General features: G+C 37.7%; 2 protein-coding genes across 4 annotated transcripts in view; one reads left to right on the top strand and one right to left on the bottom strand.

The window, feature by feature from the left end:
- Positions 1–14,284, top strand: part of DEUP1 (deuterosome assembly protein 1) — a 44,731-nt gene extending 30,447 nt beyond the window's left edge. Inside the window, exons 12-14 of the mRNA XM_055802865.1 lie at positions 884–1,083; positions 7,432–7,732; positions 14,114–14,284. Of these exons, the coding sequence (XP_055658840.1) occupies positions 884–1,083; positions 7,432–7,732; positions 14,114–14,284 (672 nt within the window). The remainder of the gene's footprint in view (positions 1–883; positions 1,084–7,431; positions 7,733–14,113) is intronic.
- Positions 14,285–21,555: 7,271 nt separating this feature from the next.
- Positions 21,556–23,541, bottom strand: part of SMCO4 (single-pass membrane protein with coiled-coil domains 4) — a 28,216-nt gene continuing 26,230 nt past the window's right edge. For all 3 annotated transcript variants that reach the window (XM_055802454.1, XM_055802453.1, XM_055802455.1), the window contains exon 2: positions 21,556–22,638. In XM_055802454.1, coding sequence (XP_055658429.1) covers positions 22,328–22,507 — 180 coding nt within the window. In that variant the 5' untranslated portion in view covers positions 22,508–22,638 and the 3' untranslated portion in view covers positions 21,556–22,327. The remainder of the gene's footprint in view (positions 22,639–23,541) is intronic.

The following is a 23,541-nucleotide window of genomic DNA, read 5'->3' as shown; positions in this document are numbered from 1 at the left end:
AAAAATGTATGGGGTTTTAGTCTTCTGTGTGTAATCTGATAAATCTTTTGAGAATTTTCTGTTGATGACTGCATACTGTTATTGCAAATAAATTTACACAATGCAATGCAGTATTCTGCAGAGAGGTAGTTCCAAGTTAGCTAGCTCAGGTGTGCAGCATAGGCTTCATGGAAAAAGTGATAGGACAAAAAAGGAATGGAATATCCTGGCTAGTCTACTTCCAGAGGTAATCTCCACCTTCCCCTTTTGATATCATAGTGGATGGACCTCTTTAGCCCCTGGTTGCAGTGCATGACTTGCTTGCGCTTTCAGCATTTTGACTTGTGTACTATGTGGGCTAACCCAACTGAGAAGCAGGGTTTAGTAACACAGATGGAGAGCCCTGTGCTAATGTGGCTTTACTTTACTGCTTCTGAAACAGAAGGTGACTGTATCTTGACACAGATATTAAATTGTGCCTGTAGACATACCCTGTATCCAGTATAGTAATGAACTTCTATGATTTTTCTTGTTATTTTTGGTGGAATTGTTACTGGAGGGAGCAATACAGTCTGTAGCTATAGCTGTTATGGTTGCTTTTATGTCATGAGTTTTACAAAGCAAGAGATGAATTTACAATAATATTTTGAATGCATGTTAGTTGAGAAATTTTAATTTGTTTTATTGTGTTATACAGGCTGTTATCCCTTCTCTCCCATTTATCCACAGTGGTTTTTTTCTGGAGGCAATTCTCTTGGTTTGCTCTAAGTGCTGCATGATTATATAGGGTAGCTAGGCCTTTCTTTAACATAGAACATTGTTTTGTGTTTGCTTGTTAAAAATCCTAACATCCATTTATTGTGGAAAAAATAACTATTTATGATGGGTTTATCTCCTTTCACAGAGTACAGATTTATCTAACAAAGAACATGGAAATTTCACAGCTTCCATTCACAAACTGGAACATGAGAATGTAAGATTACAAAATAGTATTGTTAAACTACAAAATGACACAGAAACATCAATACTGGGTCACATGGATACAATTGGAGAAACAGAGCACAGCTACCAAACCAATTCAAAGATGCAAGAAAAGGAAGAAAGGTAATATTTAGAATGTACACATATATGAAACTTCCTGTAAGTTTTTTGGAAGCATCTAACTGGGCCAAACTATTCAGGTTTTTTCTGTTTCAATTCATTCAGAACTCCCACCAACATAAATATCAGACTTAAGTATATTTGTAAGAATTTCCTACATTTTTCTGAGTGGCTAATTGAATCTGGCAATGAGTGAAGTCCCAGAAATGTTGTATCATTATTTTAGTATTTGTCACATGAAACAACTTTAAAAACTTTTTATGTGCTGTTTAAGTTATTCTTAGTTCCAGGTTTTGCAAAACAGGACAGAATGTATTTTTACTGCCAAATAAAAACAAGACAAGGAAAGAATATAAAAACCAACATGAGAGGTAAACTGCTCCACAGGAGGTTACCTTAATAAGCAGTTTGAACTACAACCCCTGCTGATAAGCTTTGTGTCCTGCCAGTTTAATTTGTTGGAAGTTTCATTAAATGTATTTTAATGCTTTGTCTAGTTTTGGTGTTCTTGGGTGACCTGATTTTTAAAAGGAACATAATTTCAGATGCCCTGAATAAATCATTACTGCAATGAAGTCCTTGTTAGGGAAAAATAATGAGACTTAAGAATACTCAGACTCATAGAAAACATAGTGATGACTTCCTGCTTATTTCCCTGTATACAGTGAAGCACTGAATTACCTTCAAACATGTTATAATCATGGCATTGCAGGCATAAAAAGAAAATTAAACTCCCTGCTAAACAATATTTCACAGTAGAAGAGAATAAAAATTAATAGAAGCTAAATGTTTTGATCATTTATAATAAAGATCTTACATGACAGCACTGATGTAAAACAGTGAAGCAAAGTTTAAATAATGGGAGCCAGAATTGTACAGGTTAAGATTTCAAACTCATACATTTAGTCTTTGGCAAAATTTAAAGTAATTTTCTTTCCACAAAATAGAAAAATATCCTGTTACATGTAGCTACATTCCTGCCTAAAATTTCCTTTTAAATATGATGTTTAGTGTTGAAGGTAGTATTCATGTCTATGTAAAAAAAAAAAAAAAAAAAAAATATATATATATAAAAAACATGTATGTACATATATATGCATAACATAATACACACATATATAAATGCAAGTGGCAGATATGGCTGTTCTACTAAGTTTCAAATTATGTTGAAGATCTTGCTGAAACAAATATTTACAGACCAAGATACAGACTATTCTGCACCTGTAGGTCTCATAATTTCATCAAAAATTGGTCAGCACAATTTTTGCTTATGCTTCCACTCTTCTTAAATGAGAAAAAGTAAGATTTGTTTCCCATTTTCTCAGGAATTACACTTGCTGTACATGAGGAAATTTCATTGATGAGATTTTAAGTCTATGAGACAATAGAACTATGCAGGTAATTTGCAGGAGTTTGATTTCATAGCAATTGAAGACCAAAATTAAACCAAAACTGGGAGAAAGAAACCTGCAAGAGCTAAGCTTTCTCACAACCACACTACTGAACACAATTTAATTTATTATTCTAATTAATCTGATTAAACAGTCATATTGAGCTTGGTTTTCAGGATCCAAAACATGCATTTGATTTCCTAAATGAAAAGCTATTCAGCTAAATAAATGCATACACAGATTTCAAAAGACATGCAAATTCCACGTGTACTGTAGATACACACCAGCCAGCCAGTCTTTTCAAGAGTGGGCCCTCTTTACACTATCATTTCTCTGTTCCCAAACAGGGGACTACCTCAAGAATTTCTCAGAAAACTGAAATTAAATATTCAACCACCAAATGTATGCAGATAAACCAGGCAATTGATGCTGGTTGAGTTAAACTCTGGGGTATGTTTTATTTTATTGTGAGCATAAACCATGTTACTTCTGTTTTAATTTGCAGTTCTGTTTCCATGGTAATTATGGCACTGGAGAAAGGGCACAAAGACTTATTTTACATAGTAAAAAATTAGAAAACAGTGTTTGTGCATGGGGGTATGTGTGTGTGTTTAAAATAGTAATTTTCAGAAGCTGTACTATTTGTTTTTCCTATTTGTATTCAAAAACCTAGAAAAGTTTGCACAAAGTAAAAAAACCTCTTTAACCAAGTATATTCTATAATATTTTTCAGTCATGTCATACAATCAGTACTAGAATCCTAAGCATGGGCACTGCCATTAGGTAGATAGGAGACCTCTAGAGAAAATACAGGAAATTGCAGGAAATTATATTGGCAATTTAGAAAGAGGTATGATTTCTTCTTCTTTCAGTATACAGGGAATTTCTAAATATTACAAACCTAAGATATGTGGGAGCAGCGTCTTTTTGCTAAGAAGGACTGTGACCCCATCCTACTTATAACCACTTTAATTGATTGCTGTTCTCATATATGATAATTGACTTACTACTAATTGCCATTTACATAAGCTTTCCCCACCCTCAAGATTTCATTCCTTTATTTAGACCGTGGACGCATACAGTTGACTTAAATTTTTTCATCAGTGAAGAGGGCTTTCTCTGATGAAACTGGTATCTTTAGCCTGTTTCATCCAAAATTAAAACATGCGTGTGAGTTCCCAAAAGAAAGGCTATTAACTTACCATAAAAATATACACAAAATAGGTGACTGGTCAAGCTGAAGTGCACTTTTACCATGTGGCAAAAGCGAGGGGTAAAGGCTAGGAATAAATGCCTGCTGAAGTAGCTGGGGTTTGCTCAAAGGACCTGTGTTGACAGTGAAATATCTATCTTAAAGAGGTTTTTGCTACACTTTGGAGGTCACACAGTCATAGCCATACTCACCACTGTATCAGTTACTGCAATAGATAAACTGGAAACAGTGAAAACAATCTCTTCAGGAAAATACTTTTAAACCATTTTTAAAATCAAGCTAGCAGTTACACTTGCAAGGTAAAAGCAACAACACGAATTCTGAAGACATTCTGGTCATTAAAAATCTGTTGGTTTCTTTCTCAAGACGAGGTATGTCAACCAGCACAAGCTGTGTTAGGAATTTGTTTTGCACCACTGAAGTCATTGATCGCATAGGGACCAGGTTGATTTTACATAAGAGTCTGAAAAAATCGATCCTGTCTGTATAAATTCCCTTTGCGAGGACATTGTTCTTTCACTTCTTGTTCCACATGTCTCCATGTCAACAGTGATACTATTTTTGTGAAGTATGTGTATATGTTAAATACTCTATGACAGTAAAACCACTGAAAGCATAAGTTATTCAGCTGCTGTTATAGTGTATTTTCATTGCCAGTGCTAACAAATGGACATTTTTTTACAAATTCGCAGATACTTGCTTAACTTACATTTGTATTCAAAGTAGAACTCGGTTCTTAGATATTATTTTGCACTGAACTGGCAGAAATTTAAACCCCAACTGTGAAATCTGTCTGAAGTGAAGGCATAGCATTCATATCAAAGCACCTAAATGTAAGTGTCGTGTTTTTCCAAGATAGCAAACAGCCCCAGCAATCCTGTGAATGACAGTAGGAAGTGGAGTTCCTTTAAGAAATTGGTCCTTTTTTGGAGGGGGGCATCTGGTTTTACTATCTAAAAGCTACCATAACTGTAGGCACCCAAGTCTGAAAATTCTGGTCTTAGTGAAGTAAGCTATAACACAACAGTAATAACTGTTATTAAATACACAGAGAAGCAGTTCTGGGGGAAAAGAGCGCACAGATCACATAGACTTTACTGTGGGTTTACAGAGGAAATTACTTCCAAAAAGGTCAGAACAGAAGATGAAAAAAATATTGTGATTTTATTATTCATGCCACCTATCTGCAGTTGTGGCAGTTTTTTTCACAATATCCTTCATCCAAACGATAGATGGAATGGACTTTACGGGGGGTGGAGGGGGGGTGGCGAGGGGAAGTTTTATCTTGTGCCAAAAAGTAGAGTCTATTTATTTAAAGAGAAGCATGAAAGAAAGGAGAAAACTCTGCCCCCATAAAGGTAAATGGTAAACATTTTAGGTGCTGTAGAAAACTGGAAGGTTTGGTGAATATTCTCAGAGAGTTTTATGTTAGAATATATACTTAATAATATTATAGCACTGTGCTTACAATTTGCTTTCCTGTAGCATTCGGAGTATCTTAATCACTACTTCTTTTATAATCTGAGAAAAATATGTTCTTCATTAGTTCTCTGAGTTGTTCTGCACAGTCCATTTATGGACTACTCAGTTTCATGTTTCAGGGCCGTCGTGGTTGAACCCAGCAGGCAGCTAAACACCACATAGCTGTTCACTCCCTGCCCTGCAGTGGGATGAGGGATAGAATAGGCAAAAAACCCTGTAAAATTCATGGGTTGAGATAAAGACAGTTAATAGGACAGAACAGGAAGTGAAAATCATCATCATCATCATAATGATAAAAGAATCAGAATATACAAAACAAGTGATGCACAATCCAGTTGCTCACTGCTTGTTAACTGATGTCCAGACAATTCACAAGCAGCAGCCCCTGGCCAGCTTTCCCTCTAATTTATATGCTGAGCATGATGCCATATGTTACGGGATATCCCTTTGGTCAGCGGGGTCTCCTGTCCCAGCTGTTTCCCCTACCAACATCTTGTGCACCCCCAGCCTACTCACTGGTGGGATGGAGTGAGGAGCAGAAAAGGCCTTGACTCTGTATAAGCACTACTCAACAGCAACTAAAACATCCCTGAATTATCAACACTGTTCCCAGCACAAATCCAAAACAGAGCCCCATACCAGGTACTATGAAGAAAATTAACTGTATCCCAGCCAGAACCAGAGCACAAGGGGTTATGTGCAAGCAGATTCCGTTAAGACTGCACAGCCAGCCTCTACCAACACCAAGTATTTAAATTAAGATTAGAAAATGACAATGTAATCTTTCTGCAGAAAACACTGCCCTTTCCCTGTGCTTGGCAAAAAAAAAGTTCTTTTCCTTTGATCTCAGCAGCTTGAATATTTATAATAATTACATTTTAGTGGCAGATAATTTGATCTTTAAAAGCTTTTATAGCTGCATTTCAAATTAGTAAAGTGTTTTAGGATATTTGCAATGATAGGATCTTTTCAAACAGCTACCATATTTAAATATAGTAGTTACCTCCCAAGACTAAAATTTCAATTTTATCATAAGCACAGACCTCAGTACTATTGAAATTTTTACCTCAGTCAGAAATATCATAACATAAATGTAATAAAACCTGAAATATTTTTTTTTGCATGTTTTGGTATATAATACAAGTAAAGATGCAATTGAAAATTAGTCCAATTCAGCAGACATCTGGACAAGCTAGCCACAAAATTCTCTGCTTTTATAAACATGGCTTCAGAATTGTTCAGTTAACTGTCAGGAAAAGAAGATATTTTGAATGGGAAGAAAACAGCTTTCTTTTTAAGTTGCTGTTAACCAGAATAGTTTTTGCTTTACAGAACTACAAATGGATACAAATATATGCTTTCACATCCATTCTGATCACTGTTAAGTGGGATACAAGAGCTATGGAACATAATAATAAAATACTTTCAAATTCTTCTGTAAGTTCGAAGATTTCACTCACTGTTACAAAAGCCTGTTCTTGTACAATTGTTTTTAAAAAGTGTATTTTACAAATTGCTTTACTTCTCATATTAATCTCCAATATATTATCATTAAATCAGTGGCAAAATTAGTATTGCAGTAAAAATGCAGGATCAAAGATTCCTGCACTATTTTTGTATTTAACTTATTTAACTGTTTATTTTAAATTCCAGCTATTTGAATGTTGTTTTTAGGGTGGTATTACATGAAAATTAATTATCCAGCCACTAATAACAACTTTTGTTTCCCATCTAATGTACACTTTCATATTTCATTTCCTCTGTTTGTGTGGTTAAATTCACTTGAGCTCCTATTATACTATAAGCTAAGTTATCAAGACACAGGTGAAGAGTGCTTACATAGCTTCATCTACTGAAAAGCTGAAGGGATGATAAACTTCGGCAAAGGATGGGTTACAAATACTTAAGGATTATTGGTATCTTCAAATACCTGAAGTGAGTTTGTGTTTTAGCTCCTGTCCTGCCACAATTATATGGCAATGTTACTCAACTTAAACTCCAGTGAAAGGGTTAGTGTGATTTAGGTCACAGCTGAGGCAGGCAGGGAATGAACACTCAGACATTTACAGTAACATAGGTGGAAAGCTGATAAAGTGCTGCAATTTGGTAATCCTTAATCTTATGCCTATAGCTTGTGTGAAGCACTTTGAACAGCTAGGTAATAAAAAATGCATAAGCAAATAAAAAAAAACCCTCTTGGCTTTGCTGTGATAGCTTATAGTTTTAACTGCTTTTCATACTTTGATTTTTTTTTCTCTCTTTTAGAACTTTCCAAAAGAAAGATGCATGGGAAATGGAACATCAACAGACTGCTATGTTCATAGTCAGTGGATACCACAGAAACCATAGTCCCGCTTTGTATGGCCAAGGCAATATCACTTGTTCAAAAAGTGATAGCGCTTCATCTTCTTATGCACTTCACAGAGGTTGTGAAAATAAAATAGTTTATAAATCTCTATTGCCACCACTGGGGCATCCTTCAGGCTTTGGTGAGCCATTTCCTGAAGAGGACAGAACAGGCAGCTTACTAAGCCCTGTTTACAATGCAGAAGAAATCAAATTATCAGTAAGTAACTATTTTCCTATAACACATATATTCTCAAAAATCCATCTGTGGACCAAATGCAGCCTTTGAGGAGCCAAAAATTAGATTGCTCTGGTTGTTATTATCAGTGTTTTTATACAGTGCCAGCCCAGCAAAAATGGAAATACCTTATCCTAACATAAATGCAGTTTTTGTGGAGAATGAACATCCCCTCCTGGGCCATATCTCTGTTCTAATAACAATGGTGATAATTACCTGCCATTATGTGACTGTGAGAGAAATTTCTACATTTTAGCTCATTGCCTTCTAAACTGGGTCACTCTGCTTCATATTGCCTTCTGTAAGGGCACTGTGCTTTAAATATATTTCCATAATGCCTGCAAACTTACTGCCTTAAGTGCTGTTAGACAAATCAAGTTTCTACGGCATTTGATTGATAGAACAAATTAGAGGAATTGCAGCAACTATTTTCTATGTGTTAGCTACTGTATTTGAAAAGGAACAGAAATTACAACTGCTGTAATTCTTATTTTTCTTGAAATGAAATAGTAATAGCATAGCATTCTTTCTTTCAGTCTTTGTAGGCTGGAGATTACCAACCTCCATGACAAGTGGGATAAATCCCACTTGCCTAAGGCAACTTCTTAGGAAAAACTGTCTGTAATTCTTTGATTTTAGATGTCTCTTTAAATTGGAGCTTTATCCTTTTTCTTAGTATCTTCTATTCATCCTTAGGCCTCCACTACAGGCCACTATTTTTTCCCACTTAAAAACTTAGCATTTATTTTCCAGACCTTCTTCCAAACCATGCAACCACATCATCATTGAATAATGGAACTAACAGATTAGTAAGGAATGGACTGTAGCCATCTCTGTGTCCAGCTGTGATAAGATACATGCAACTTTGTACCCAGGGGATCCTGAACTGTGGATGTGTAGCTGAGCCTGTAAAAAGGAAAGAGGGAAGAGGGAAGACTTTAGCATTTACTGGGGGAACCAACAGGCAATTTTCTTGCTACTCATCACCTTAAGTAGGAGCAAAGAGGCATCATGATACCAACAATCATCTTCCAACAGTTTGTGGTTGTTGTATCCTGGTTCTGCTGCCCACTTCAGAAATGGACACACATCCTTTCCTATCAGAGATGTGGCTCCTGGAAGGTTGTCTCCATATTCCAGAATCTCACTGTAGATATGGAGCACCACAGTAACAGCCTGCCTGGGAAACAGGAATTGCAGTGCGGCCCTTCACTGACCAACGTCCCAGGAACTGTGTCCCAGTAGTTCAAGAACAGTGAAAACCACATAGTCCTGGGTGTTTGACCTCAATTCCTTTTTTAAAATTCTTACGCTTCACAGGAATTTTAAGTAAATGGCTTTTGGTTTCTCATGGCTTGAGAGTTTTCCTTTTTGAACTGCTAATTGTGAAAGGAATTGTTTGGAGTTTTTTTCAGGAGAATCTGATAAACACCAATTCTCATCCTTTTTTCTATCAGAAGTGTCAGATGAGACACCAGACCACAAAGCTTCTGTTTCCAGCCAGCCCAGGGAAAATGTCCATTCTAAGGCAGTTTTGCAAGCTGCAGGGAAACCATTTCCCAGCTGGCACTTAGGACAGGGTCGATGCCAAAACAGTTGACTAGATTGTGAGGAAAACACTTTCCAGCTGGTGTGTGGGCAAAGTACATAATGAAACTATTAAGCAAGGGATATTTTTTTGTACAGAGTCTAAGTCCAAAACAGTGGCATTGAACCAGGCACAAGTTCAGAAGATCACCAAAATTAAATCATCACTTGGATTGACATTGGATACCACAGTTTTAGTGCAGAGGTGATTCAACAGTCTGTTACTCTAGAGTTCTGTCTTCAAATGGAAAGCCATTGCATCAAGGAGAAAGAGGAGAAAAAACATAAAGTATGTTGTAAACCGGAGTTCTTTGACAGAGTTTTCAGGACTGACGTTTCACCTAAGTGAAATGTCCAGTATTTTCAGAACTTCTGAAGATGTTACAAGGCACCATTTTCCTGAAGAATATTTGTAGCACTAATTGAAAACATCAGAGTTGGAGGTGGTGTCCTGATATCAATATTATTCTGTTGGTATTTAGGGAAGAGAGAAAACATTCTTTAGGGTTTTGGACAAAGACATCTCTCCTTCCTGTAGAGAATCTTCAGACAACTTTAGTGAATGTCTCCACTGGAACCTCTGTCCTTTCATGTTCTTACTTAGATGTTACATGTGTAGTGAAAGTCAGTCTTGCCTTAGAGTAAACTAGGAAGCTCAGCTGGGATTCACTAGGAATTCCCATAACCCCAAAAATTCTTGTTTTGAGGCTTTCCAGATATAGGGAAGTACTTTTTCTCTGAACAGTACTTTGGGCTGTGCTCTCTTTCTGAGATGAACAATTTCAGAAGATGGCTGTGTAATCCTTCCCAGTCTCTGGGAAGACTATTCCATAGAATAGTCCAATGTCCAGTTTCAGAAAATAAACAAATAAATAACTAAATAAAATAGCCAATAAAATTATTTGCAGCTTCAGAATTCTCCATTTCTACACAATTTCTCCATTTCAGAACAAGCAGTTAGGTATATTGTGCTTTCCAATCTGGATCTTTAACTTCTAATCACAAATACCTTCTCATGTTTCTCTTCAGATGATGGACAGATGTTGTCTGTTCTTGCTTTCAAGGCTTGGAAAGACAAGAAAGACTTAAGCTGTAGCAAGGAAAATTTAAATCAGGCATTAGGCAACTTTCTAATATTAAGGATAGGAAACTGATTAATAAATAGATTGCAATGGAAATTTGTGGAAATTCTACCGCTGGACATTATTAGGAAGGATTTTGACAGTCTTGGTCGTATCCTGAGGCATGCTGTAGTCCATACCTCTCATTTTTAGGTATTACTACTACCTAGCTTATTAGATACTTAGGCCCTCTAAAAGTCTTCTTGTGTCACTTGGCAATTTCCTAGGCATGTCAATTTTGATCTTCATATATGAGCAGAAGCACGCTGAAGACAGGCATCTGTGCATACTGCCTACGATGTATTGCAGTGTAGGGTTAGAGGAAACGACTCCCAAGAGCCCCCAGATTTAATCACAGCGAGACTGAAAATAGCCAGGCCAATTTCTAGTCTTGGTGTTACAAGAACTTTCCTGGAAAGCAGAAGGGACTAAACATGAGAAGACTTTAACACACTAGGATTTGACCACTAAATGTTAAAATACCCCAAGTGTTAAAGCTTTCTTGCTGCCCTGTTGAAGATGCATCCAAGAATGCTGGTACAGCTCATGGGGCAAGAAAGAGATTAACTCTAGGCAAATTAATTAGGCAGTCTGTGAGAGAGAATAGACCTAGCTTCCTGAAGTGCTTCACCCCAGCAATTGAGTTAATTCATGAACACTTTGGGAAGTTCTTGCTTAAAGGGAAGACATATTTAGCACGTTTCATATGTGGAAATATGCATCTTTATCAGGTACACTCCCTCATTTCCAGTAAACGATGAGGCAAGAAAGTGGTTCTCATTACTGCTATACACGAAGAAATATGGGCTCAGCTAACACTGTAGAAATGAAAAAGTAGAGTCCTTGTTTCTCAACTACCCAAACAAATTAGGTTGAAAGCTTACCAATGAACCTGTTTCTATCCAGCTCCAGTTAGAAAACTAAAAGATGTAAGTGTTATCTGAGAAGAAGAAATTCAAAACTAGGGACCATGAATCTCATCTGAGACATGGATTGAAGCAGTTTCTTTACGATAGCTCTTCCTCAGGCACTGAAAGTAAAGACAATAAAGAACATAGTGAAAGAACAGACCAGAGGCTTGGAAAGCAAAGCTTAGTTGCTAACAAGAAATGTTGCCTTTTAGATCTGTTGAAATACAACCTTCTCTCAGAGTGCATAAAACCCGTGCATTAGGGACCTATCTAAAATGATAGTGACGTCTGACCCTCGGGTAAGATGTAGGGAACATGATCTGCTTATTCTAAGTGATAAACATTCTTCTTTCAACTCTGAGGAAATTTAGAAAAGTCTCATTTGGAGTTTACAGTGTATTTGAAGAAAAAACACTGCAAAGTAAGCACCAGTTGAAGCAAAGGACACTAGCATTTTAGGAAGATAGCTTGATCGTAAGGCCAGTATATTTTTAATGGCAAGTCAGCAATTGTAAACATTGTTATAATGAATCTCTGACAATCTCTCATAACTTGATATAACATTTCTGAAGAATAGCACTCGTGTAAATCAGCTGCCCATATGGAAAAGCCTGATGTGACATTTTTTCTCTAGGTGATGAGACTTATTAAATTCATATTCAGATTCACATTTTCTCAGTTTCTTATACTTCTCACTGGAAGTATTTTATTTGCTCCTTATTGAATCAGTGATTTCAGAACTGGTATTCATAGGCTAAACACATGGTGATTCTTTAAGTTAAAGCCTCCAGATCCAAAGTCTTCTTCATAATACAAAAGTCATCTTCAAATACTTCAAAATAGTACTGCCAACTCTATTATTGAATCCAAATGTCACAAGGAGATATATTTGTGATCTAGCCCATGAAGGAATAAATGGGCATGTAGCCGTGGCAGTCAAAATCTCGGGAACAACTCTTCATATGAAAAAAATGATGATTCACTGATGGGAAATCACGCATGTATTTATGAGGAAAACCAGAAGGCAGGTGATCTCTCTCCAGAGTTTCTCAAACTTTGGAAGATGAACGTTCTGTCTTATCCCTGCTAGTGCAGGTATTGATAGAAGAGTGTTGTGACATGAAGTGACCTTTGGATTTCTTATTCATACATGGCAAAATAAATCATTTTTTCTTCCCTGCCCTGTTAAAACACTGATCTGGAGGGACTGAGAAAAGGAAGATTCTGCTTTATCTGTGAATTTCATTTAAGGAGGCCTTTGTATCAGGAAGCCTGTCTCACTCTAGAATGATGGTATCATATTCAGAATTTATTTTCAGCTATTGGTTACTTATTGTACTTTGAAAAGAAAAGGGGTTTCCTATAGAAAATCTCTAAATTTCATCTCAAGGTCTGCTGCAGAGTTTGAAAATAATAGTGTTTTAAAGCATTCCCCTATTTAGTATCTTTTGGCCTGAAAAGATGCTAAAGGGCAGTTTTAAACCATGCTGAAAGTAAAGACCAAATCTGTCTCTAGTTGCCGTGGAAATAGAGAATACCCCATTCTGATACAATGGAGCCTAGAATAAAAATCTACAGGTGTAATAGAATTGGCCTTTTCCACAAAACATTTGAATATTTAAATCATTTGAAGCCATTCCTATTTGATGTACTGACAGATTAACTCTCCTTTTTACATTCTAGGAAAAACAAAACCAGAGATTCTAGGCTAATAACTCAATCAGTTATTAAAACTATTTAACATATGGTTTAATTAAGATAGTAAATGTCAATCATCTTTCTCAATATATGATCATATAAAGACAGAAAATTATCTTTCTCTTACTCAGTATTACAGCTTCTATACTAAGTTCTTTTTCTCAGTCGACTCAAAAATTCATGTCATAAAATTGTATTTATAAAAATAAACATGGAATTTATTTAAACAAGCATAATATCTTTAGGCAAAGAAAAAATTTTTCTTTCTTTTAATAAAGACATTCCAATGAATGCATCTTAAGTATTAGCAAAAGAATTAACAAAAATTGCTGCTTAAAAATTTAGAGCTTGTTCCAGCAGAGACTCGCTTATGTCCTTTACTTTATACAACTCCACATCCCATGGCAACCATTTTAAGACCGATTTTGGAATGGTTTATGTCTCAGTCTACTAAACACTTGTTAAATGGGAAGAAGATTTTTCAGTGAACTACTTGCAGCAAATAAAATTTAGTACGTTCTCCACAATGTCAGGGCTTGAAGTTGATAGTACAGAAATGAGCATAGGTGTTCTTGCTTTCCTCAGAAAGCATCATATCACAGAAGCAGACAGCTAAAATTATACTAGGCAATCAGCAGTATCCAACACTAGTTATATTCTGTAATTCCAAAAACCAGATTATTGTCTTCTGTCCTTGTTTAAATCATACAAGTGACTAACATAACCTCTAGCTGATCCAAAGATTTTTGAGGTTCTGAAGCAGCTTAGCTCTGTCTATTGGGATATTTAAAGTTTTAATGGAAAATCTACATGCTAATGCTGTGAATATCACAGGTATTTAAAGATCAGGTTCACATTATGTCATTTAGGCATCTGAATGCCTTTAAAAATGTGTGCCCAAATTCATGTTTTCTTGGAGACATATAAAGCATCATAGTGTTAGTAGCTGCTACAGGTTAAGATGTTTTTCAAATCTAAAATTTGATAATGCAAACACATAGTACTTGCTGGTTTTTACTAACCATGGTTTTCTATTCATTGCTCAGTCTCTCCCTGAGATGTCCTTCCTTGCAACAACAGAAAAGTTCCTTCAAGAGGAAGAGAAACATACAAGACAGTTTGAAGAACGTTTAAATTTGCACCTTGAAGAACTGCAAAGACATTCTGAAAATACTCTAAAAAAATATACCAGGATACAGCAAAGCAGGCATACTTAAGCCAGTTACACAATTAAGAAAATAAAACCAAGTAATCACCCATGAGTTTCTTAGAACTAAAATCTGCAACCAGCTGCTTAATGTATGTAGGCATATTGCCAATAGCATGTATTTTTAACACCAAGGATTCAGTAAGATAATCATTACCCTTCAGATTTAGGTATGTTGTAACATGACTATATTACAAAATATTTTTTTTTACAGTGCTGTAACAGAGTCTGTGCTGCACACAATTGAACTATGCAAAACCAACCTGTCTATTTTAGTGACGTACTTTCAATTCTGTGATGTACAGAGGGCTAATAAGTGGAATTATTCCCTTGAAAACATAATCAGCCAAGAGAAATTCTCTAGATTGCACAGAACAGGAATAATAGGGGCCTTTAGCCATGTCATAGCTCCTCGCACAAAGAGCTTATCTATGCTCTGGTTAATCTTGGCTATAGAAATAGCCCTTGGGACTCTTGAAATGAGAACATTTGAGCTCTTTCTTTCTTACATTCTAAGCCATGCAAGTCTGGGAAAGGAACACAAATAGACAAAGCACCTATTTTGAAACCACCCATATTGCCCCTTTTACCAGACCTATACACTTCAGGTGGGGCAGAGCCTGATCTCAGGTGCTTTATGTGTGTTACATTAATAATCTGCAATTTTTAAATCCTGTCTTCAAAAGCATCTGTTTTGGTATTGATGTTTTGATACTACGTTGGCTCATACTTTAGCTGCATTGGAGCAAGGTAAAGAACCTTTAACTTCAGACAGCTTGTGATCAGTCCTAGGTAAGGGCCTAAATTCTTTATATTTTTCCACAACAGAGGATCCATTATAAAACTCAGCAGAGTTAATTCAACTTCATGTGCTGAAAAACTGCATAATGTTGAGATTCCTTTTATTTGCAATTCATACTGAATTCTATTGCTGTGCAAGCGAAACAGAAATTACAGACAGTGTTGATGAACCACCAATTTCAGTGAAAGAGATACTGAAGAACTGCTTTCCAGCATATACTGTTGCCAACTTCCTGGAAAAATCTGGATAAAAATAATACCAGACTGCCAAACAGCTCCAGTTTGTGAATAAAAGAAGTCTCATTAATATTCAAGACCATAGCAAAAATGTAAATTGTTTTTGGAAGCTATATTTCCATTAAGACAAAATACACTACATCACACTTACACAAAATACCAAGATTTTAAATACCAGTTTGGCTTGGTTTGCAATAAAATGAGTAGTGAAAATGAGGCCATCAAAGAACCTTTTACAGGAAAATTCAGGAAAATTACTAGACTCAGCTGGAGGAACGAGGACTGAATGAAAAGATAATGGAAGGACATCAGAACAAACTAAATATATATACATCCTCAACTTAAGGGGAGATGCATCTGGGAATTTTAAAAGAACTAATGAAGAAATTTAGGAACCTCTGGAAATGAAGCTAAATTTTAAGCTGGGAAAGAGCTGTAGAAGCAAAAAGACAGCAAAATGTTGACTTTCAGAAGGGCAAAAGAAAAAAAAATATGGGATATTATTCAGTTAGCCAGACTTTTTTACCACTGCAAGATTTAAACATTCAACAAGACAGTATGCTCCAGATCTTCAAAGAAACAAATGTGTCTGAGTCCAGTCCAGGCCTGAGGATCCATCTCATGATACAGGTCTGTGTGATGATACAGAATAAATGAATGAAATTATCAAAAAATGATTTAAGATTTTTTTTCTAAAGCTTTGTAAGATCTGGTCAAGCTATTTATTAACTTTGGCCAATGAAATAACAGAGTGAGTTTCAGCCTGACTTTTGTGTAACACCGTATGATATATGCCCCGTGAAAAGCACTGAAAGCTGCAAAGTACCTGTGTCTGAACAGCCTACTTGTTTACTGTTGCTTCCTGCTCAGAGCATATTATGCCGCAAATGTACTGAGACAGTATGGATCAAAGTGCCATTTTTTTAACACATACTTACCTGAAAGGTCACGCTTCTCTTTGCTAGCCAAAATCAGCAAAAGTTGTCCATCTGACAATCCCCAATTTAATCGAGCCCACTGCTGCCAGAGTACAGTGGGAGCCACACTGCTGGTTCTGAATACCAGAAATAAGTAGGGAGAAATTTGACTGAACTGGTGAGAGGTTTCTGAAGGAAGATACATATTCCTGATGTTGTGCCAAAAATAGTTTGTACAACATGTACCGCATTTCAAGTTACTTGGAATTATGATGGACAGCAGAAATAATAAAGACTGAGAAATTATATACCTTATGAACCGGGACTGGAGATGCATGTATATTGTCAAAAAATGAATAATCAGAAGGGTCCAAGGCTATTAATATCTGAAAGCACCTATAAAAATGAAAAAAAAAAGTATTATTAATTCTAAGTTCATTTGACAGGACAAGGTGCAATGGTCAAGAGCTACAGATTACCCAAAACACACAGAAAATTTCTATTCTACTTTGTGATTACCTGGACAATGGAAAATTGTTGTAAGCTGCTGGACTTCTTTTATGATTTTTCAAAGCTTTACAGAAAAGGAGTTTTTTTGGCTCCCAGTTGAAAGACTTGTTTTAAATAAAAAGAACAATGGTTCAGGCTGCCACCAGCTTTTTTCACTGAAGAAAAACAGAGGTCATGTTCACACAGTTGCCAACGTGTTTCATCGAGATACAATTTTGAAATAGTTGGTGGCATAAGAGCTGCCAGACCATTGTGTCTAATTCACTTCCCAGAACTTTGATGGTGCTGTCAGGGAAACAACAGCATCTGAACAGAAACATTTAGAAGTGGCTCACGTGACAGTTGGGTATTTAGTGCATTTTATTCCTACCATTTCTTACTGTCTTCTTTTTTGTATGGGAAATGCAGGAGTAAAAGAATGGGAGAGTGTCAGGCAGTGAGGACTCTGAACCATGCAGAGCGGAATGCAAACAGTAGCAGCAAAACACAGTGCCAAATGAACACAAAAATGGACAAACGCTATGAAAAATCACAGGCACAGCTTTCTTGCTTTTCCAATGGGTAGACTTCAACAATGGCTTTAGCTTACCCAGTCAAAGGCTAACAAATCTCTGCTTCGACAGATACTACAGAAAACGTCTAACCCCCCAGCCTCACTGTTCTGGCTTTATCGTGTTATAACTGATTATAATTCCTAACTTAACAGTGGTACAATAGCGCACAGAATCAAGTCTGCCGCCACTTAATAATTCAAAACTGGACTAACCACCACCAGTGGGAATGAGAAAGAAGTCATCAACAGAGACTGCTTAATGAGATGAGGCCCAGGTGATTTTACATCTATGGTATGTCGTACCAGTCATCAGCGGTTTATTTACACAGACAGCTCAGGTATGTGCTGAACTGCATCCAGACCTGCTGCTTTCTGCCCATGGGTCACGCAGAGATCAAACAGCTGGAAGGAGGCAGTGGGCACGGGGTGGGGGGGGTGGGAAGTCCTTGGCCTGTATCATATGGATAATGGGATTACATTCCCATCGGGCTTTACAACCTACAATAGCCAATGATATCATTCACAATCACTTTTTTTTTTCCATTTAATTATATGCAAAATAGCTATCCACCAGATTTTACGCCAACTGCCTTGTGCTAGGGAAGGCTTCTTTTATTCTCAGACACAGCGGTCTGCTGAGAAAATGCTATGTTAAAGATTGTTCATAGCAGAGCTCATTTGAATTGGCCAAAGCAATGTGGGAACTGTGTGTTGTTTTTTCCTCACTGCAGGGTGCAGGTCTCAAAGTTCACGGTGTTGGAGTTACTATTTAATCCCATGGACACCCTCAAACCATAAATAGGCTGCAGTGTAACGTACTGCATCTATGTTTCCACTAGTGGATTGAGCAATGCCCCTCCGCACTGATACACTGTGCTCCAGCGTCCCTTCCTAAACCAACAAACTGATCACTTTGTTCCTCTAATCTACTCTTAACCAAACTGCTACGGGCTTTGAAACAGATTATCAAGAATGTGTTTGCCCAGGTACCTGACCAGACCATGTTTGCTTGCCTAAACCATCCTGGCACTCAATTTCCTGTGACAGATGTAGGATTTACTTTACTTGATATGAATCCTTGTGCTATCCCAGATGGAGCAAGAAATCCTACAGAAGTCCTGGCCCTTGGTAATCCTACATTAGCACTGCAACAAGATATTTTTTTGGTTCAAACTTTTCAACCAAATGAAGGTGGCGCACAGAAGACATCAGCTAACAGCTCCGTGGGCAGTGATGATGAATGATGAAGACACTTGGCTGGGATGTGGATATCAGGACTTTGCTGGTGCACGGTGTGTGAACTGGAACTACCTGCCCTGGTAAGAAATTCTGGTAAGAAAACATGTCTCTGTTGCAGGTCCAAACCAGCAAATCACAGTGCAGGCTCCAGTTCACATCTTCCAGAGCTACAAGAGCGTTCAAACCTGTACACATACCCAGCCAGACAGCAAACAGAAATAGTCTGAAAAAAAAGAACAGTGCATGTTCTCTGCCGTACGTATTTCAAAGTGCTGTTTTCTGAACATCAGAATGTGAAGAAGTAAACGTTTTCTTGGAGATGGATTGAAACAGAAAACCAAGAGCAAATTTTTCTGAGCTCTGAGAATGTGTAGTTCTTCCTTCAGACCACGGGCAGCTTCACTGGCTTCTCTCACTTGGTTTTGGGGAGCTGGGGCTGTGTAGAACACGGACGGGCATTCACCCATTGCAAGAATAATTCACACGATTCCTTTATTTTGTTAGAACTTCAAAGACATTTATAGAGCTCTATTCAAACCTTGATCTTTAAGTATTTGGCTTGGATTTGATTTATGCTTTGAAAAATCAGTTTTAAAAAATGGCTTCCATAACTTGATTTATCAGAAGGCAATGGCAGGTTTTTAATGACTTCACCTGATAATGAGCACTCTTGGAAACCCTATCATAAGACGCTGCTGAAGAAGTATCTCAGCGTGAGTTTTCTGGTAAAATGCTTGTAATAAATCATTCAATTTTGCCCACAAGCTACTGTATGCTGGGAAAAGGTTTGAAACCCTGTTTCTAAAACATTTTTGAAGGCAACTGACAGTCTGAGTAATACATACAATTCTAAAACCAGAGACACAGTTACACCTTTGGCTGAGAAGTTCACAGGAGTTGACATTTGGGCAACTGCCATAAATTTACTTCCCGATTATTTCCGAGTGATTTTTGACAGTTTCTGTCTACAGAGGCTTCATACCATTTTCCCAAATGTGCATTCTCACACCCAATACTAGTAATAGGGAATTTGGTAGAAAATGTCAGAATCTGACTTGTTTACTAGAGAAAAATATATTCTTTTATTTTTTTAAGAGTCAAACTGTGAAATCAATTCTAGCTTCTGCATAAGGAACAATTCAGAATGTGTAACACTATTTTCCTCTCAATTAGCACTCAGTAAAATTGCACATTTCAGGGAAATGAAATACACAATGTCTCTTATTAGCATTAAGCTATAGGTTCATATTAAGAAACATTTGGCTCCAAAAAGATTATTATTGTGACTTGAAGAATTTGCAGATGACAAGAGACAGAGAGGGCATAAGAAAAAGCAGCAGAAATGAAACATCTCATTAGAGAAGTAATCTTAAATATTACGTAACCCAACTGACTTTTTACCTCTGTAGTGGTTATCAGCTGTTAATTGGTCTTATGTGTCACAGACTCAACTCTTGCAGAAAATGAAGGGTGGTAAAAATCACATAAGGACTGTGAACAGTTTCAAGGAAGGCTCTCCGAATTATAGAATTATTGCTTGGGCTGACAAAAAGGCCCTGCAGGTGAAGGGACTGAAATAAACCTGCTACCCAGAGATGGAGAAGTCACACGGACTTTGTTAGAGTCATCAGAAAGTACCACAGAATGAGCAGGGAAAGGAAAACCTTGGTTAAAAATCTACGGAAGAGAAAGATGACGATGAGGTATCTATGGAAAAAGTTAGCAGAAATTTTGCTTCCATTCAAGATGCCCAGGAATTCTGCAGAAGACACACATTTAAACTACACACACTTTTGTTCACTTCCTCGGGCACTAACTTTATTCAAGCTGAACACCCTTCAAAAAGGGGCAAACCATCAGAGCTCCATGGCAGCCATCCCTGGCTGAGGATAAAATAAAAACAGGACAAAAAGGATTTTGTGCCTAGGAGACCAGAAGCAGCTGGGAGATGAGACAGACTAAGCGATTGCTTTTATAGAGGCATCATTTCAGATCTCCCCAGTCGAAGGCAGCGGCTCTGAGTACCAAAGCACAGGTAGTTTTCGGTCTCGGTGCACGGCTCGGGGAGCACAGGAGCTCCACCGCCGACCTCCCGCTGGTCACCCGGTGAGTAAACACTCTTCTGGGCATACCACCATGACCATCTTGTCTGTGCAGTCTATTTGCATATATCCCAACTATGATGCCGGGGGTGGGGCAGGCAGGCGGGAACACAGCCGAACAGTTCATCCAAACTTCCTTTTAGCAAATTTTGTGTTTCAAAAACATCTTAGTCTGCAGGGCCAGTTTAATTCTAGGCACTACTGACAGCAGTGGCACAGCAAGCGTCATGAGCTGCGGCCACCTCAGCATCCTTGGGTCCCTGCCTTGTTCTGAACTGGGTTTGTTCATAGCTGGCCATAGCTTCGCCCCACAGGGAAGGACACACCTTAGGGCGAAGGCTGCAGGAATCGCATTTCCTTGCCTAAATTGGCTTTTTGCCAGACAGCTGTGGCTGGCAGTACCATTCTGCACAGGAGGTTCCTGCAGGAAGCAGACTTTCAGTGGCACGTGTATGAACAGTCCCATTGCGTTCACTGGGACCATCCCTGTGCCGCAAGACAGCACGTGAAGCAAAGACTCGAGGGGTCTTTGACTTTCGGCACAGACGTACTTCTTGCTGTGCTTCACTGCACTGCACCACCACATTCTTCCTTGCCTGGCCTGTATTTAAGCAGCAGTCAAGAATTCTCAAATTCCCTCCCCCAAGTCTTCTGGAAGGTTACTACTTACTGAGCGCCTTAAAATATTTGGATGAGAAAGGCCTGTGGAAGAATACAGTATTATTGAAGTATTTTGATCAGAATTTATTGCTTGATTTCCTAGAATAAAACTGGCAGAGCTGTGCTCACAGCTTGCTTTAAGTGAGGGGGAAAAGGGGGTTGTCACAAGGACAGCAGCTCACTTCAGCAAACGTGTTAGAGACCAATGTTATACTCATGGCACTTTTCCTTTCTTAAAAAAATAATAAAAAAAATCAAGGGCTGTATCCAAAATCACCTTTTTATTGCCACTTATACAGATTTAAATATTTAACATTCAGATAAACAACTATCTGTGTTTATGCAGTTTGTTATTTCACCATAAACTGGTAGAATCTCCCTTCCCAACTTCTGTAAGACTCCTTCCAGCAGATCCTGAAGTATTCACTTTGCACGTTGGCATCTCACAGCAACAGAAGTTCTTTTTGAGTGAACTATATAGCGTTTAATGAAAAAAATATTACACAACGTAGGCTTTCACAATAAGTCACATTTTTTGCAAAATAATTTGAAGATTCCAAGTAAGACTTCTCTCTTTTATTCAAAAAATAAATATATCCTTTATGAATCAAAGCACTTCATATGACATTAAGTACAAAGAAGAAATGTACTTCTTTGGAAGTTCTGAAATAAGACATACAAGAGCTCATGGGAGCAACATTATCTATAACAGTGATAAAAGCTGAAAGCAGATTTTTTACAAATTTATAGCCGAACAAGATTTCCTTTTACAATATATAGCTTCAAACAGATTTAAGAAAAACACCATTTTAAAAGTCTGAAAGGCACATGAACTGAACCATAAAACGTACTGGCACATTCAGTAATACGTTTTATGTTACATTCCTAAAGAGAATCTGCAGGACCCTAACCAAGAGAAAGACTGAAAATACCAGCAAGTTCCTTTGTAAAGTACTGAAAGAGTGGCAGAGAGTTCCTTTTGGCTCTTGATAAAATCAGTAATACCCCAAAGCTAGAAAGTCTGCAAAGCTGCATCATTCAGTTGTATTTGGACGAGTCGCTACATAAACAAAAACAACAATCAGCAGTACTACAACAGCCAGGGTGGGAAGCACCACTGTGGTGATTTGTTGCCGAGCCTCTTGCATCGCCTGTTTTCTCTCCTTTTTATCTTTGGAGGTCTCTTTTTTGGGTTTTCCTCTTAGCTGCCTCATTCTCCTCTTAGGATCTTTTGTTTGCCAAAATGGGGGAACAAGGGAGCTGAACAGCAGAAAATAGTCCCAGATCTTTTGAAACAAGGGGTTGAAGAATTCCTTCTCCTTCAGGTGGTTGGCTGTGCAAGAAACTGCAAGAGAAGGAAAAAAACAATTCTTTTGAGCAAGTTCTACACATATTCCAGTTATTAAAACCATTTGCAGCTCCACTTGGGAAATCTTTTATCCAACAGGCACCAGTACCTGTGCAGCAATTTCAAGGGAACGGAATCACAGTGCGCTCGCTCAGCTCATCAATAACACTTTCCCCATAAAAACTACAGCAGTTCATCACGGGGTGTGTGTTTGTCCAAGAGCACTGAACTTGCACTCTGTTAAGCCAGAAGCAAAGCCCAGCACCAGACGTTTTATCCTCCAAGGCAAACAAGATAACACAGCTAAAGACTTAACGAAAATAATATGAATTATTCTTGTGTCAACAGAAGAGTACCAGCTGCCCCTCCCTGTAACAGCAGCAGGCTCCCAGCTGAAGGTCCGTGGCTCCCACAAACCTGCAGAACGAGGAAGGGCAAGCAAAGCACGCACCCTGCCGTAAGGAAAAGCATTAAGCTTTTATCATCCACGCCAGTTATTCATTAGAATAAAGAATATTCTAACAGGAAGAAATGTGGGGAAAGAGCTGCTTAACACTTCTGGGTTTGCTGCCATAGAACAAAGTCTAAATCATAACATGACTCAGTGCTGTCGCTCTTATTACAGCTATCGTTTTTATAAGAAAAAGAACCCAAGCGATAACCAGCCCGCTTACAAATCACTGGTGTAGACAAGCAGTCATTAATAAGGTAGTTGCTCTGCAGCATCTACCAGACCAATTTTTAAAAGCAGAAGTATCTAGAAAGTGAGATTAACAAAACCACCGCACAATATGAAAGCCTGAGGAGAGAAATAAGGAGAATTAGTAGGTGCTTAATATTTCCATACCCTAAGGTTTTTTGCCCCTAAGCTGCCTACAGCTGTGTAATTCACTGACTGTG

The sequence above is a fragment of the Falco peregrinus genome, chromosome 4 (genome assembly GCF_023634155.1).
Source record: "Falco peregrinus isolate bFalPer1 chromosome 4, bFalPer1.pri, whole genome shotgun sequence".
Classification (NCBI taxonomy): domain Eukaryota; kingdom Metazoa; phylum Chordata; class Aves; order Falconiformes; family Falconidae; genus Falco; species Falco peregrinus.
The sequence above is the reverse complement of the archived record's forward strand: the minus strand, read 5'-3'. Positions and strand labels throughout refer to the sequence as shown.